Genomic DNA, 16950 nt, shown 5'->3' with positions numbered 1-16950 from the left:
TAATGAGCAACTAAATGCACTGCTGCCAGTTTCATGATGTCTAGGGGCTGCGATAGGTGCTATTACCAGTGGCAGTGGACATTATAAATTTAGGGCAAGAAGGTAAACAAGCATTTGCAATGCAATAGGTCTCGCATTTATGAGAGTTTGAGCTATTAGCACTGTAAATGACAATGTCTTATTTATGTGTTGTTTTTAAAACAGATAAATAAAAGGCATGGTCATTTACAAAGCCAATAACTTAATCCCTCCTAAATGTGAGATCTATTGCAGTGCAAATGTGTTCGGGGTCCGTGACATAAAAGATTTTTTTTAAAAGCATTAGGAGAGAGCGTGTCCTGCCTGCTACAGCAGGGAGGACAAAGCTATTTGAGAAAATGTTTCTCTGTAGGCTTTAATTACAGCTTGCGAGCACTCACACACGTAACAGGGGATGTCCTCATGGGAGGTTACAAAATAAGACAAGGCAGCACTAAGGCGGGACAACTAAGCCTATTGACCAATGAAAAGTCACAGTTTACAGTGGACAATGACAAGCCAATGAAAAAAAGGGTGGAGAGTGGGCGGAGATTCAAGTTCATACCTAAATACAGCATGCCTCAAAGAGCAGCATGTGCGCTGCCCAGGCTCAACCTAAAAATAACAAACAGGTTTTATGCGAGTAAGCCTTGGACGGACATATCTGCGTACCCCCTCTATGTCCTAATTACCACATGAAGCAACAGCATTGAACATTTTATCCTTATATGGAAACAAATTAGACAAAAACTAATATGACTACCTTTTAAATGGACACTGGCAAACACAGAGGAACCATGAAATTACCACCGCAATTCGAACATACTTTAATGTTTAGTGATGAAACTTCAGTGAGATATAATATTGGGAATTTTGAGATGCAATTCATAAAACCTTCTGTGGCAAAGGTGTTAGCAATGTTACTTTGCAAACTACATGTTCTTAAAACTTTTGCTTCGTTACAAAACAATGACCTATGCCATATTTGATCCCAGTGCATACATTTTCTGAATTATCTATTGCCCAGTACCAAAGATGTAAAAATCCCATCCAATCTCATGTTAGGTTCTTACAACACTACTACCAGAAGCAGGCAACTGATCTCGAGCTAAACTTTTGAAAGGGGTGTCCAAGCATGGCCCCTCACGCTTGCATGTGTGGCTTACCTATACTAGGCAACTGTGCAGTGATGTTTACATTGCACAAGGTACCCTGGCAGCACTCCACAGCTTGATCCGCAGATGGGGGCGTTTTACAGGTCATTTTCCCCTGTTCGTAAACTTGAAAGCAGCCTTTCTGGTAAACTTTAACACCATCATTTATGCTCAGTGAGGAAAAGCACTGCTGTCCGTGGCAACGATCTCCATTTACACAGGTCATCCCCTCACAGACACATTCGTAGGACGGAATATCAGCCTTCAACTGCTCATCTGAAAAAAAAAGAAGAAAAAAGGGAAATAGGTTTTCAAGTTTTGTGATGGTTACTTTTTTCAACTTAAAGTACAGTCATTAATGTAGTGTATCATTCGGAATCATTCATCAAGGATACGCTGAGCAATGAAGGCTTTTACAACAAAGTCAATTTAAGTTCTGCAGCACCACAATAATTTCCAATTTTGCGAACTGGGAATTGGGACTATAATACAAATGGAAAGAAGGATCATTAGAAAGCATGGTACAGTGGTATCCTAAAGGCAAATAAAAGTTAATAGCCTTCCTGTGTTCACATTGGGTCTGGCATTACACGGCTTTGAAAGAGAGAATATTAAAACATTCACACACATTTAGGACTACATCTCATTTGTGAAACAAACACAGAAGAAACTATCCAGACAAAAGGATATGGCATATTGGACAAACACTACAAAGTCTTGGGAACACTTGTAGACAGAATTGGCTTCTGGCGATAGCTTGCAACCTCCTTCAATATTTGTTGTATAGGACAACCCACCAACAGAGCTAGAACTAGCATGAACCGTCTTCGTCTCAATAAAGGGAAGAGTACATAAGGGTATCCTTATTCAATATAGGTAGTTTAGTACATTCCACCAACACAGGAACGACTAGCGTGAACCACCTTAGCCTCATTAGAGGGAAGGTTGATAGCGGAATGGGGTGTGTCAAAGGGACCACTGGGGTCGAGAGGGACAGTTTAGCTGTCGTTGCCAGCAGCCTTAGGGTCCTCGATGCGGTTCAGTCAAGAAGTGATCCTGATGCGGTTCAGTCAAGTAGTCCTCCTGATGCTGGGGATAAAGGATGTGAAGATGCTGAAGGGATGTTGAAGAGAAGCTGTAAGTTTCCCTAGACCCTATCTGAGGTCCTTGATCTTGAGGTGTTGTCTCTGGCCTACGAGCTCAATGGCCACATTGCAGCCGGAAAGTCCAGTGCAGGTCCAGTTGCCACAATTGGCCTCCGGGTTACAGCAGGTTTAGTGGTTGCTTACAGGGAAGCAAATTTTTTTAGGGGACCAGAGTAAACTTTGTCTTTTACTATGGGCCCCACAAACTTGGGGAGGCCAGGACTCAGTCCTCCAGGAGGCACCTTGTCATCCAGGGGTTGGTAAGGGTTTAGGGCAGTTGGGCTCTCGACGGGTGAGGCATTGTTTATATTTTGGTGGCCCTGAATCTTAACAGGAGGCTAGCCACCTAGCCCTTGGAGTATTTTGTCCTGGCACAAGTGCCACCTTCTTCTATGAATGGCCACTGCAGGGGCAATCCTCTTGGCGAGTCCCTTAGGTTCAGCAGGTGCAGTCCATTCTTTGGTGCAGGTTCTTGTTGCTTGGACCGGGGAGCAGCAAGGAAATCCATCTGTCTTCTTGCCAGCTCAGCCATGATCCAAGGACTGTGGGTCTAGGGTGCCACTTTTAGGACAGCTTATCATTTGTGGGAGGGGAGGACAAACTAGCTAATGGGGCAATAGTTCCCAAGAGGCTATCCTTCCCACATGACATCACTTCCTTGGGGGTCCGGTCACCAAATAATCACAGGTATCCCTCTCTATCCAAATCCAAGATGACGCAAGCATTCTTCACCTGTGAAGAAGCCCTGGGGAAACCACTGAAGTGCCCCTGGCATAATAAGCCCCTTGTCCTGGTAAACAAAATGGTTACTTACCTGTAGCAGTAGTTTTACAACTTGAAGAATTTTCTTGATTCACATGCTGTGCATTATCCTGCCATCTAGAGGTTGGGTCCAGAATTCCCCTCTTGAAAATACTTTTTACCCAGTGAACATCTGCTTATTTGGTGTTCTGTGGGCTTCATCTCTTCTGTATCTTCTTTAAGTTCCTTGTTAGCTTGTGTTCGCCTCATTTCCTGGGGAGGCAGGTGAATCCAGAAAATTCTTCCAGTTGCAAAAACTACTCCTACAGGTAAGCAACCATTTTGTTTTGCAGCGTGAATCTTTTCTGGATTCACAAGCTGTATATCGATTTTGTAGCTGTTTTCTTCACTTTTGAGGCTGCTCTGGAGATGAGGTTGAGCGTGTAAAAAATGTTTTAGCACTCTGTCCCACTTGTGCCTCCCTGTTCACTTGCACATCGATACAGTAGAATTTTGCAAATGTGTATACGGACTACCATGTGGCTGCCATACATTTGTAATTTAACAGAACATTTGCCAGGAAGGCTATTGTAGCTCCTTTCTTCCATGTTGAATGTGCTCTAGGCTTAGTCTCAAACTGTATGCCAGCTGTCTAGTGACCCGTCTGGATTAAGTAATCCACCTTGCGATGCTTTTCATAATAACTAGTTTCCCTTTGTTATTGCCTGAGAATGATACGACAAATTGTTTAACTTTCCTGATTGACTTTGCTCTTTTGCTTTCTCCATATATAGCGCCAAGACGCCTTCGGGCATTAGCGCCAAGACGCCCTCGGGCATTCGTGCGCTCTACAAATCCTATAATCAAATCAAATCAAATATATTACATTATCACCCATCTGGCATCCAGCTTATGTAGTATATTTGGCTTTTGCAAAAAAAAACTAGCATTTGGGTTGTCCGCTTTATGTGACATGACCTTTTGGTAAGAATCGCGGGTTGATCCTCTTTACCCATCTGTTCTTGTGTATTTGCTTGTATGGTTCCTGGATGGTGAGTGCTTGCAACTCGCTTACTCTACAGAGAGATGTTCCTACAATTAGAAAGGCTGTTTTAAGTGTGACAAATTTTAAAGTGGCCTTGTAGAGCAGTTCAAAATGTTCTTATATCAGTTGGGTCAGCACTACATTTAGATTCCGTGTAGGTGTTGATGCACTTCTTAGTGGGGCTATTCTTTTGGCCCCTTACAGAAAGCTGTTGATCATTAGTGTAGTGAAGAAGCTTTTTCCTATAGATATTCTTTTGTGTAGGCCACTATCGCTGCCAGATGCACCTTTAGTTATGCATAGGTTAGCTTGCTGTCCAGCAGGTGTGTGAGGTATCTGATAACTGTGGTGTATTGTGTCCTGTCCTGAAACAGGCCAGAACTCTGGCACCACCTTGTGCATATCTCCCACTTGGCTGGGCAGTATTTCTTTGTTGTCTGTCTTCTTGTTTCTCTGAGGATCGGCAATGCTTTTTTTGGATGTCCTAAGTGTCCGAACTCTGAGTCTAGCAGCATGGCTCCTGAAAACAGTGGGCTCAGTTCTGGGTGGAGAATCTTCCTTCATGGCATTCAGAGCAGGTCTTCTAACACTGGCAGTCTCTGTACATTGTTGTGTACCATCTCTATAGTATCTGAGAACCAGGTCTATCGCCCACTGCGGAGCGATGAGTATTAAGGTCATCTGCGACTGTCAGCATTTGTTGATTACTATTGGTAACAGTGGGATCGATGGAGGGGGGCGGGGGGGTGGGGGGGGTGTTTGTTAGCAAATCTCCCTGACCAGTCTATCAACAGCGTATTCCCCTGGGAGTGTCGGTGTGGATGTCTGGACGTGAAAGATTGCCATTTTGCCAATAGCACTAATGAGGTGCAACCAATGTCCGGAGAGTGTTACTAAGTCTAAAAAGATTAAATAATGAAGTTATACTATTACAAAATGGGCTGCACAATTACCCTTCTCTTGCCACATAATTTACTCAACCCTGCTCATAATTTGGCACTACCCCTCACAATTCCAGTAACTCCAACTATAATTGCTTATCATATGGATCGTCAAGTTACTAATGAAAAAACCATTCAAATTTGATCAAAATATTAAAGTTTTTGTTAAGCGAGGCAGTAAAAGCACTAGACTGGCCTTACAGCCAGTCAGTGTGAGCTCCCAACAGTTACCACGTCTAAAGAAAAACAAAAAACAATGCAGCAGGAAGGCCGGAATATTTATTATATATACACACCAAGCAAGTGCTACAGTATCAAGTCTCTAATCGACGGTTCATTATTTTGCTTTTACCTGAAAAATGTAGGTTTATAAAAAAATTAAAAAAATTTAACCGCACATATACTGCAATAAATCTTTCGAAGACTTATGCTGGTCTACTGTAACTGCCCCTTAAATATGAACTTGTGCGAATCCGAACCCATCTAAAAATAAAAATAAAAAAAACACTGCAACAACCCTGGATAGCTACTGCTAACACTAGCGCCACTTCAAACATACTCTCCTGCAGAGGATCTCAAAGCTTCAGGGGTGTAACTTAACATGCCCCAATGATGTACTTTTTGTAACCTGACTTCCACAATGGTTCCGTCAGCACCTCCCACTCATGGAGCGCATTTACTAAGAACTGTAATCTCGCTGTCTAAACTGCGCCACGCCTATTCTACAGCTTTACAATGAAAAATTTACAAAATGTGTCTGTATGTAGATTTGGTTCCTACTCATGTGTCTACTTTGCACGTCACGGTAAAAGGTATTCATGTACACAGCATACTGCTGTGTGTGTGTTGCACACATACTATATATTAGAGGCGTATAGCTAGAAAAATAGCATATTTCTGTTCCTAATTTGCCCTGTATTCTGTTTTATTTGATCTACACACACACACATCCTGTGAGAACAAAACAAATTGTAAAATTACTAAATACAGTCAGGTAATAGCATTTTTATAAAAATGATAAATAATTTGGTGCACTATGGCACATTTTCAGTTCCACTTACATGTCAATCATTTAGTTGTACTTTGGAGGTGCAAGAAGATCTGTAAATGTCATACCAGAATGTTCGTTAAAAGTCAAGAAATTACTATGGTGTTGGCGAGACCTTATTTGCATATTGAAAAACGTATTCAGTAATACTAGACTGGTTTCAAAAAATGAAAAAATATATACTTTTTGGCAATTACTTACCTTCAATACTAGGTGAGGGAAAGAGCATCATGATCAGTAAAGGAAGAAGCATAACTCCATCCACCATTGTAAAACTGCAAGGATAAAAAGTAAACATCAAAAACTTGCTCAATAAGGAAATAAATCAACATTTGAATTCCGTTTGCGGAAACAGAATATTGGAATTTTAAAATTAAAAAAAAAGAGCAAAAACATGCAACAGTGACTCACGCAGAAAAACATAATAGTAAATGCACAGGATTGTATTTTATTAGGAGAAATTTATTGTTAAAAACCAATCAATAACTAAAAACAACACACATATGTTTTAAGTATGATAGAGACATGAAACCTCTATTCTACCCATTTTACCAGTCAAGCAAAATTTGCTGCCTTTCATCGATCGCCAAATAGACCAGATTATAAACATATTTTCTAAACACTAACGTCCATTTTCTTATCAAGCAGACCCTACAGCTATGCGGCTTTGCACATTCAAAGAAAAACTTAATCGGTTGAATACCAAAGGCCCTAATTTACATGCGCAAACTACTCAAAAAGCACGTAAACAGTTGCGCAGGTGAGCGTATTGCCACTTTTTGGGTACTTGTGCAAATTTTCCCTTGTCCTCCCTGCACACAGTAAACATGTGGTAAAGCACAAGCTCATTTGTTGGGAATTTCTAGTCACTGACCTGAGCCAATTTTCCTAACTCTAAGGGGATGGCGGTTAAGGCTTCCCCTTTTAGACTAGAACTCATGCCATTTCCCTATATGCGAACCAAGTCCTGTTCTACATCAGTGGCACTGAAGCAGATGCCTCTCCGATTTCCAACCTCCTCTTTAACTTCTGCAGAGCTGTCCAGCCTCAGATGTCTGGGGCCGTTTGGAGCCTGGGAGGACACCCAGTCAACCGGGGGGCCATCATCTTTCTGCTACCTCAGGATAAAGGCAAATCATGAAGACCTCAAGCTGTTAGATGACAATCTTACGGCAGAGGCGAGTTTGTTCCGTATGCAGGTGGCCTTCAGGCACACACTCCCGCCTTCTCCGTTGAGTCATGTCTCTGTCTCAAAGATGGCGATACCTCCTTGGCTACTATACTTCTTTATCAACCTCCCCTTAGGACTACTCTGCAGCTTCTTCAGTGGCCTGGATAAGATACTTATTGAGGTAATTTGGCACTCATTGAGTCATAGGACAGCTCTGGCCAAGCTGCAGTTCCTGCCTGATGCAGACTGCTTGGGGGCCCCGAAATTTGAGCATTTGTACCTGGAGACCCAGTTGCAGTGGTTGGCCCACTGGATAGCAACTTTTTGGCCTAGATGACATGTTCCCTACAGCCTGCTGATGCGAAAACTGCTGCTGAGGGCACAGGCCTCTGGAACCCAGTCACATAATATATCCTCCAGGTTGGTGCAGGTGGCCCAGAGAAATCTTAAGAGAGCCTACCATATTATTCTTGACCTCCCCCTTATGCCCTATCTCTATTAGGCCTCTCGTGGTCCATTGTAACTTGACCAGAAGGGAACTTCACAGCTGAGACTGGGTGATAATCATGACCCTGGGGTACTTGTTCTGTGAAGGAGCCCTCCTTCTCTTCGCAGACCTCACTGAACAGACAGGTTTGCCAGGGTGGACAATTCATCACAAATGGCTGTGTTCACACAGCATTGTCCAACCTCGGAATAACTGGAGAGATGGACCCGACCAGTTCACAGACATTTTACACAACATAGAGAGAGAGAGAAACTTTGTTTATTTAGACCATAGTCTTAAACAATACACAACACAATCGGGATCCAAATAGTGTAACCAATCTAAATTCTACTGCGTAATAAATAATTAAAATACCATACATGTTAAAAAAAGGCGACACCCTCGAAAACCTACAATTCCTTAAACACGATTTACAAAAATCTCTCAATTCCTAAAAAAAAAAAAAAAAAAATCACGTTAGTGGGAGAGCCCTAAAATCATTTAAAATCAATGCCCCTCCTTCAGTTTCTCCCTTACAAATTCTTTTGAGGCCTTCAGGAATTTTCCCAATCCAATTGCGATTTCCAACGAGGGCATATCTGTAAGTAAACAAACCGCTTGGGCATGCGAGCTTATCTTATATGATCAAAATATTGGGCGTAAAAACAATTTCCGTATGGTAAGAACAAATGTGCAATCAAGCAATATGTGCAAAATGTCATTTCTTAGTCCTAGCCCACAATTACAATTACCATCTGAGCCAATCAATGCAACCTTTATTTTTCAGTCCATCTTCCAAGGGTTAATCCCAAAGCGGGTCCTTAAAATTTCATATCTTAACCCTTGGTTGGGCAAAATATCCAGATACGGAAACCAAGCTTCCTTTGCCCATGAGTTTTTTAGCCAATGGACCAATTTTTTGTCTAACATATAATCAAGGTCCCATGCCCTTGAAAAAGACTGCCCTTGTTCCCTAAGTGTTTTCTTTGTAAAATCGACCACCAAGGAGTGCTGAGAGAGTCTCACATTAAGGCGCCCTGCTACTTTCTGGAGGATTCTTCTCACATCCTTTGCCCAACTGAGGCTACTTGTTTGAATCTCCTCTCTACACCATTGTGAGACCTGTACAGCTCCTGGGTCCTGACGCTTCCAAAATCTTAACAGGGCCATTTGGGACTGCACACTCCAAGATGTTAGCCCTAGTTCCATTCTGATTGCTTGAATCATTGTGCAGCTAGGTAAAGACAATAATATTTTTAAAATGTTCCCTTCTTCCAGATCCCACCCATTTTTACCACTCAGGTATAAAACCTCAGCCCCATACAATACTTGCGGGGGATCATTGCTTCGAATGCCTTTAACATTGGTCTGTGAGGCATATAGCCATAATCTTTGTTAAACTTTTTTAGCCCACATACGGACAAAAAAGCTTTTGCTTGTTGAGCCTCCAGGTGGGTGCGCCATTTTAGCGCACTATCAAACCAGAGGCCTAAGTATCTATATTCTTTAACTGCCTCCAATTTGTTGTGGCCTAAAAAACAATTAAAATTCTTATGGCTCTTCCCAAAACATAAAACCTTTGTTTTTTCCATATTTACTGTCAAAACATTTCTATCACAATAATGTTTAAAAACATTTCATTTCCTTTGGAGACCTATTTCTGTTTGATCAAGGATCACTAGATCATCAGCGTATAGGAGACAGGGCACTTTGTGACCACTCATTCTTGGGCTTGCGCTCCTTTCAACTTCTAATACCGCAGGGAGATCTGCTAAGAAAATTGAAAATAACAGGGATGCCAAGACGCACCCCTGTCTAAGGCCATTCCCTACAGTTATCTTATGAGTTAATGACCCCTGCATGTCTCTAATAACCTGGGCCCAGTTCTCTCTATGCAACTCTTTTAAGATCATCAATAAACCATGCAGGATTCCGTATTTTATCATGTCTTCCTGGAGTATACTACGGTCCACAGAGTCCAAGGCTGTCCGAAAATCGACAAAGCAACAATGCAACTTCCCATTTTGCTCTATCGATTTACGGGCCAGGGCCCATAGGGCAAACCAATGATCTATTGTGGAATGGCCTTCTTTAAATCCACCTTGTTCAACTGGGATGATTGATCCCTCTTCTGCCCAAGTTTTTAACCTACCTAATATTATTTTAGCAAAGATCTTTTCACCAATATCAAGTAGGTTAATTAGTCTATAATTCCTGGGTGCGTAGACATCCCCTTTCTTATGGATCGGCCTAATTATCGCACCCTCCCAGTTAGTCGGAATCGTCCCGGTTTCTAGGATTACTGAGAACATTAGAGAGAAAAATTCAGCCCACCCTGATGGACTTGACTTTATTATCAAAGCTGGCAAGTTATTTGGACCACGTAATCAAACAGGAGGGAGGAGGAGTCTAGGTCCATTCAATTCCCCATTGTAATAGGTAATTAATCAGAAAAGAGAATGGACACTTGTAGCTTCATAACCATTGGTTATAATGGATCACCCTCATAAACGCTATGATGCCAAATGCGGTGTATATCTGTTACCCGCCCCACGTTTAGCGTTATGACATAGTCATCGGGTGTCCAATTACGTGCTAAATGCCAGCCTCATCCTGAGGCAACCTCTGGTCTGGGTAGCAGTGTCTAGAGAATGAGGGGCACCCCCAGAGAGAAGGTAAAGGAAAGAAAAGAGTTTCAACTAAAAAACAATGCCTCACAAAAAAGAACCTTTAATATAAAAAGGAGAGGTAATGTTTTTAAAAATGGTTGGATATGGTGGTTGATCAAGTTACTGAATCACCTTATATCTTTTCAAAAACGGTCGACATGTTTCTGCTCTTTCTGGCTCAGCCGGGTCTATAGAGCATTCGTCAGGACATACAGGACAGACAGATAAGTACTTACACCATTTGTGTAGTTTACAGAAAAAAGTGTCTTTTCACCACTTGATTGCACTGTTAGTTTCGCTTCCTTGATTGAGAGGTTAGCGCTAGTCTTCAGGGTGCGTGGGTGTTTCTCAACCAGAGCCGCGTGTTGGAACGGTCTCCACGTCCTGTGCTGGCTCTGCCCCTGGACGAGGTTATTTGGACCAGCAGCTCTTGATAAGTTTAGGGTCTTTATCGTAGTAAGAACATTTTCTACTGAAAAGTCTGGTTTTAGATCATCTACCAGACCACTCCAGTCCCCTAATACTTCCTCTTCAATTTCTCTCCCCGGAGAACACAATTCCTTCAAATAATCCTCCCAGGCACCCTCTTCTACCACACAATTCATTGAGGCAGTTGAGGGCTCTGCTAATGATTGTACTAGCTTCCAGAACAGTCGTATGTTCTTGGATTCAATAGCCTCCAGCAGTTTTCCCCAACAGGTTTCCTTATGGGCTCTTTTAGTACTATAAAGAAGTGTGGTGTATTCTTTAATTTGACAAGAGTTTCTACCCTAGACTTATCGGATTTTTTACGCAAGCTGCAGTTCTCTCCTTCTCTTTTCTTATTTAAGCAGTCTATGTTAAACCAGTTACCTTGCCTAATCTGTGTATTTGGTTTACTCTTAGTGGCCCTTGCATCTTTTCTAAGTTCAACCTTGATACATTGTACCACTGGATTTATTTTTTCAATATACCAGGCCAGGTTTAGTCCATTTACACTCCCTAAAACGATGTTTTGTTAGAGCCTGGTTGACCTTTCTATATATTTTTAGGTTAACCGTGTTGAAATACGCCTTGGGTAATCCATCTGTTGTATAATTACTTTCTCACAGACAATCTGATGGAGATATACCAGCTCCAATTCTAGAATATTGTGATCCCTGCCTTCTATATGGTTAACCCTGATGCCCTTTATTAAGTTGAAGCTCCATGCTGGCATAAAAACGTAATCTATGGGGCAATTTTGTGTCCCTGGTTTGAAAGGTTTTTTTGCCTGGCAATCTTGGGGTAACCTACCGTTCAAGCAAAAAAGACTTTTTGTCGCTAGGTAATTTCCCAAACTTGCATCATGCATTGAACAAAGACGGTCAGGAAACTTTGCTTGAATTATATCATAGGACTCCAAAATTTCCAGATACATGAAATCTAGCCGCTTATGGTTAAACTCCTACCAACAAAATCAAATCCGAATCATACTTTTCACACAATAAATCTAAATCATTCTTAAAATATCCCATTTCAACACCAAATTCCTCCTGAGAAACCCATTGCATGTATACATTTAAAATAAACACATGTTCCTTCCTATTGCCAGCAGCAATTAGGGCTATTCTACAACAAAGCAGCCATTTGCATGTTACAGTGAGCTGGAATACATTTTTCACTAGTTTTATGGATAATAATGTCAGTAAGCTGCTTGCAGGGCGGCCGGACCTAGAATTTACTGCCGGACAATTGACTTGGCGGCACCCATCCACTACCGGGGTCTCACCACATAGCCAGGTCTCCTGGATACAAATGATCTCGTTATTTTTTGCCAGTTCTTTTATCCGCTCGTACTTTATTTGATTTCCTAATCCATTTATATTCCAGGAGACCATTTTTAAGCCATGTGGCTGCCCCATTACCTATTCTACGTCACTAAGGGGCCCATACCCATTGGATTCCTCTAAGTAGCGCTGGGAAGGCCCTGGAGGACTAGTACTAACCGTTCCAAGAATCCTCCAGAGCAGAATTATTTATTACTATATTAACGTTTCCCAAGCCTAAGCCTACATCTCTTTCTGGTAGTCTCACTTGCCTCTTTCCAAGCCCTACATGGTACTTTAAGAAAGCTTTTTCTTGCTGAACATTATGTTCTGCCCCTACTTCTTCATTGGGTACTAGCCGAATCGAATAGTTTCTTACCTGTCGGTGTAGTTTTGGAGCTTGAAGATCTTTCTGGATTCACTATGCTGTGCATATTCCGCAATCTGGTGGTTGGGTCCGGAATCGTAGTCTTTTTTCTCTTTTTTTTTGTAGCCCAGGTGGGCGTCGACGTCCCACCCTCTGGTGTACCTTCGGTGACGTCGACATGCTTCTGGCAGAAGCTACCACCCTTGGGCGCCATCTTCGGATTCTTTTGTCTGTCTTTTGTCTTTTCTGCTTGTAGTGAATCCATGGCTATGTATGTTAATCCTCTTTTTTTTTTTTTTTTTTAAGTGATTCTTCTCACGTATCTTGCATGCCTCAACTTTCTTTCCTTTACTATGCATTTCCATCTTCTTTTCCAGCCTCATCTTTCTGGCAGAGGCGGGTGGGTTCGCTAGTGAATCCAGAAAGATCTTCAAGCTGCAAAACTACACCGACAGGTAAGAAACTATTCGCTTTGCAGCGTGAATCTTTCTGGATTCACTATGCTGTGCATAGATTTTGTAGCGGTTTTTGTTACTTTTGTGGCGGCTGGGTGGAAGATGAGCGTTGGTTGTTGAAAATGTTGAAGCACCTTTTGTCCTACCTGTGCTTCCTTGTTCATTTGAACATCCACGCAATAGTGCTTAGTGAACGTGTGCACTGAAGCCCATGTTGCCGCCAGGCATAGGTCCTGAATTGGTGTGTTGGCCAGAAAGGCAATTGTTGCTCCTTTCTTCCTGGTTGAGTGGGCCTACGCCCCTCCTGTTAGCCCCTGGCCCGCTTGCTTGTGGCAGAATTGAATAGTCTGTGCGATCCATCGAGCTATGGTGTTTTTTGTCACTGGTTTACCCATGTAACGGTTTGCAAAGGATACGAAGAACTGTTTTGTCTTCCTGTGTCCTTTCGTCCTTTCCATGTAGTGCATCACTGCCCTTCTTGCGTCTAGAGTGTGGAGTGCTCTCTCAGCGCTTGTAGTGGGGTTTTGGAAGAAGCTAGGGATCTGAATACTTTGATTCATGTGAAACCTTGACACCACCTTCGGCATGAAGTGTGGGTCCGTTCTCATTACGACCCTGTCACTATGTATCTGAATGTAGGGTTCCTGTAGTGTTAGAGCCTGCAGTTCGCTCACTCTCCGTAGCGATGTGATTGCTACCAGAAAGGCAGTTTTCATAGTCAGCATTTGTAGTGATGCTTTGTGGATCGGTTCGAAAGGTGCTTTCTTGAGTTCTGTCAGTACTACATTCAGGATCCAAGCCGGTGGTGGCATTCTTTTTGGTAGCGCTATTCTTTTAGCCCCTTCCAAGAATCTTTTCACGACCTGAGATGTGAAGAAGCTTCTCCCTGTTTCTCCTCTTGTGTATGCCACAATCGCTGCCAGGTGTACCCTTAGCGAAGATGAGCTTAGTTTAGCCTTTATTAGGTGCGTGAGGTACCTCAGCACCGTAGATTCCCTTGTCATTTTTCTGTGTAGTTTTTTCTTGCGACACCATTGAGTGAATCTTTGACATTTTGCCCCATAGCATTTGCGTGTGCTGGGCCTTCTTGCCTCTCGCAGCACTCTCAGGGTGCTCTCTGGTAGTTTTAGATGTGCGAACTCCAAGTCCTCAGGAGCCAGGCTGAGAGGTTGAGGCTCTCCGGCTCTGGGTGTAGCACTTCTCCGTTTTCCAAGGACAGTAGGTCTCTTCTTTTTGAGAACTTGTGGGGAGGCCCCTGCGCCATCTCAATTATCTGAGAGTACCAGGTCTGCCTGGCCCATTGTGGTGCCACCAGGATCAGAGTCATGTTGCTTGTCATGCATTTGTTCAGAACCCTGGGGATCAGCGGTATCGGGGGGAAAAGCATAGGCAAATGTCTTTGACCAGCTTATCCATAGGGCATTCCCCTGTGATTGTGCTTCTGGTTGCCTGGATGCAAAGTATTGGCATTTTGCATTCCGGCGTGTTGTAAATAGGTCTATTGTCGGGGTGCCCCACCTCCTGAATAGTTTCTCTGTCTGCTGTATATTGTGTTCCCACTCGTGGGATGCTGAAGTCTGCCTGCTGAGCCAGTCCGCTTCTACATTGTCCTTCCCTGGTAGGTGTATGGCTAGCAGGTCTATTTTGAATGGTATTGCCCATCTCCAGATTTCCTGTGCCAAGTTTGACAGGGGAAATGATTGAGTTCCCCCATGTTTGTTTATGTAAAACATCGTTGTGGTGTTGTCCGTTTGTATCAGCACCTTCTGGCTGTACAGGTGTCTCTGGAAGGCCTTGAGTGCTAGCAACACTGTTTTCAGCTCTAGGTAATTGATGTGTCTGACCGCATCTGTAGGGCTCCACAGGCCTCTCACTCTGAGCTTGTTCATGTGTGCGCCCCACCCCTTCTGGGATGAGTCTGTGGTAATGGTCACTGTTGGGTCCGGTGGTGTTCGAGGTTTCCCTACTGTTATCCGTTCCTAGGTCCACCACCTTATTTCTTCCTGCACCCTGTGCGTTACAACCACTTGATCCTCCCAACTTCCTGTAGCTTGTGACCATTGCTGTTGTAGCCACTCTTGGAGCGGTCTCATCTGTAGGCGTACATTGGGGATCAGGTGTATGCACGACGCCATCATCCCTAAGATCTTGCTCACTATCCTCACTGTCAGAGCTCGCCCCTTCAGGTAGTGACGTTTCTCCCTCAGTAGGCTGAGTGTTCTCTTTTCGCTGGGTGACACCCTGCATTGGACGGTGTCTATTTGAGCACCCAAGAAGATCTTCACCTGCTCCGGTTCCATTGAGCATTTTCCCCAGTGTATGGAGAAACCCAGGCCTGTTAGCGTTCTCGTGACTTGCTGTGCGTGATCCTTGCATGTCCTGTACGAGCTTGCCTTTACGAGCCAGTCGTCTAGGTAGGGGTACACGTGTATCCCCTCCCTTCGCAGATGCGCGGCTACTGCCGCGAGGCATTTGGTGAACACCCTTGGCTCGGATTTTAGAAGGAAGGCCAGGGTTGTAAACTGGTAGTGATCGTTGTTCACTGCGAACCTTAGCATGTGCTTGTGCTGCCTGTTCATGGGGATGTGCAGGTACGCGTCCTTGAGGTCTATGGTGGACAAGAAGTCCCCGGCCTTTATCTGTGGGATGACTTCTTGTAGGGACGTCATCTTGAATTTTTGGGTCTTTACGTATTTGTTTAGGAACCGTAAGTCCAGGATGGGTCTTAGGCTTTCGCCCACTTTCGGTACCAGGAAGTAGTTGGAGTACACTCCTTTGTTCCGTTCTTTGAATGGGACTGTTTTGATGGCCTCTTTGAGGAGTAGTTATTGAGCTTCCTTTTGGAGCAGCTGTAGCTCTGTTCCAGAGTGCTCTCTTCTCTTTGGCTTTCTGTTTGGTGGATTCTTTAGCAGCTCTATGCAGTATCCGAACTGCATGATGTTCAGTATCCACTTGTCTGTGGTGATTTTTCTCCACTTTTGGAGAAAAAATCTTAGCCTGCCTCCTACTGGAGTTATAATCTTTTGTGTCCTGTCCGTGTATCCCTCTCCTCTTTTTCTCTATGCTCTTCTCCCGGAGGGTTCGGGTGGGGGAGCACCTTTTCTCGTGAGCAGTCACTTAGAGGTGGGTTGTTCACCACCTCTTCTTCTTTGTCCTCGTCCGTTCCCTCTTGAACGAAAGGACTGGCCCCTGTTCTGGTAGTTCCAGTTTTGTCTCTGTTGGCCCTGGTGACCTTGGCTGTCACTCTGTTGTCCCTGGTGGAACGCCTGGTGAGAATCTCCTCGCTGGTTTCCACCTCTGCCGTTTGGCCTCCGCGTAGGGGTGCCCCTTCTCATCCCCCTGAATTGCAGGGCCCCCATGGACCTTGCTGTCTCGTTGTCCTTCTTCAGTTGTGTGAGCTTCTCATCAACTGGGGTTCCAAACATTGTTTCACCATTGAAGGGTGTGTTCAGGATGTTGTTCTGCACCTCAGGTTTGAAACCTGAGATCCTGAGCCAGGCTTGCCTTCTCTCTGTGATGCCTATAGCCATCAATCTGCTGGATGTTTCAGCCCCATCCAAGGCTGTCTTCAGGCACGAGTTTGCAATGCTTTTGCCTTCTTCCACAAGGTGTGATGCCCTCTCATGGTCTTGTTCCGGGAGGTGTTTGAGCAATTGCCCCATCTCATCCCAATGTTGGTATTGATGTCTGTTTAGGAGGGCGTTTGAGTTCGCCATCCGCCAGTGCGTTGCAGCGTTTCGCTCTATTTTCCTCCCAGTTAGGTCCATCCTCCTGCTTTCCTTGTCAGGTGGAGGGCCAGATGTTGTTGGGACGTTGGCCCTTCTTCTGGCCGTCGCAGCGATAATAGAATCTGCTGTGAAGGACCCCTTGATATAAGCCGGGTCCTGTGAGGAGAATTTGTATTTCTTTTCTGTCCTCGGCG

At 43.8% G+C, this 16950-nt stretch overlaps 1 protein-coding gene across 2 annotated transcripts in view; it reads right to left on the bottom strand.

Moving 5' to 3' along the window:
* Positions 1 to 16950, bottom strand: part of ACVR1 (activin A receptor type 1) — a 366339-nt gene that overhangs the window by 192411 nt on the left and 156978 nt on the right. For both annotated transcript variants that reach the window (XM_086956669.1, XM_086956670.1), the window contains 2 exons: positions 6294 to 6367; positions 1185 to 1448 (listed from right to left, as the gene is read on the bottom strand). In XM_086956669.1, coding sequence (XP_086812795.1) covers positions 1185 to 1448; positions 6294 to 6360 — 331 coding nt within the window. In that variant the 5' untranslated portion in view covers positions 6361 to 6367. The remainder of the gene's footprint in view (positions 1 to 1184; positions 1449 to 6293; positions 6368 to 16950) is intronic.

Source organism: Lissotriton vulgaris, chromosome 2_1 (assembly GCF_964263255.1).
Source record: "Lissotriton vulgaris chromosome 2_1, aLisVul1.2, whole genome shotgun sequence".
Classification (NCBI taxonomy): domain Eukaryota; kingdom Metazoa; phylum Chordata; class Amphibia; order Caudata; family Salamandridae; genus Lissotriton; species Lissotriton vulgaris.
This window is presented reverse-complemented; position numbering and strand designations above follow the sequence as displayed.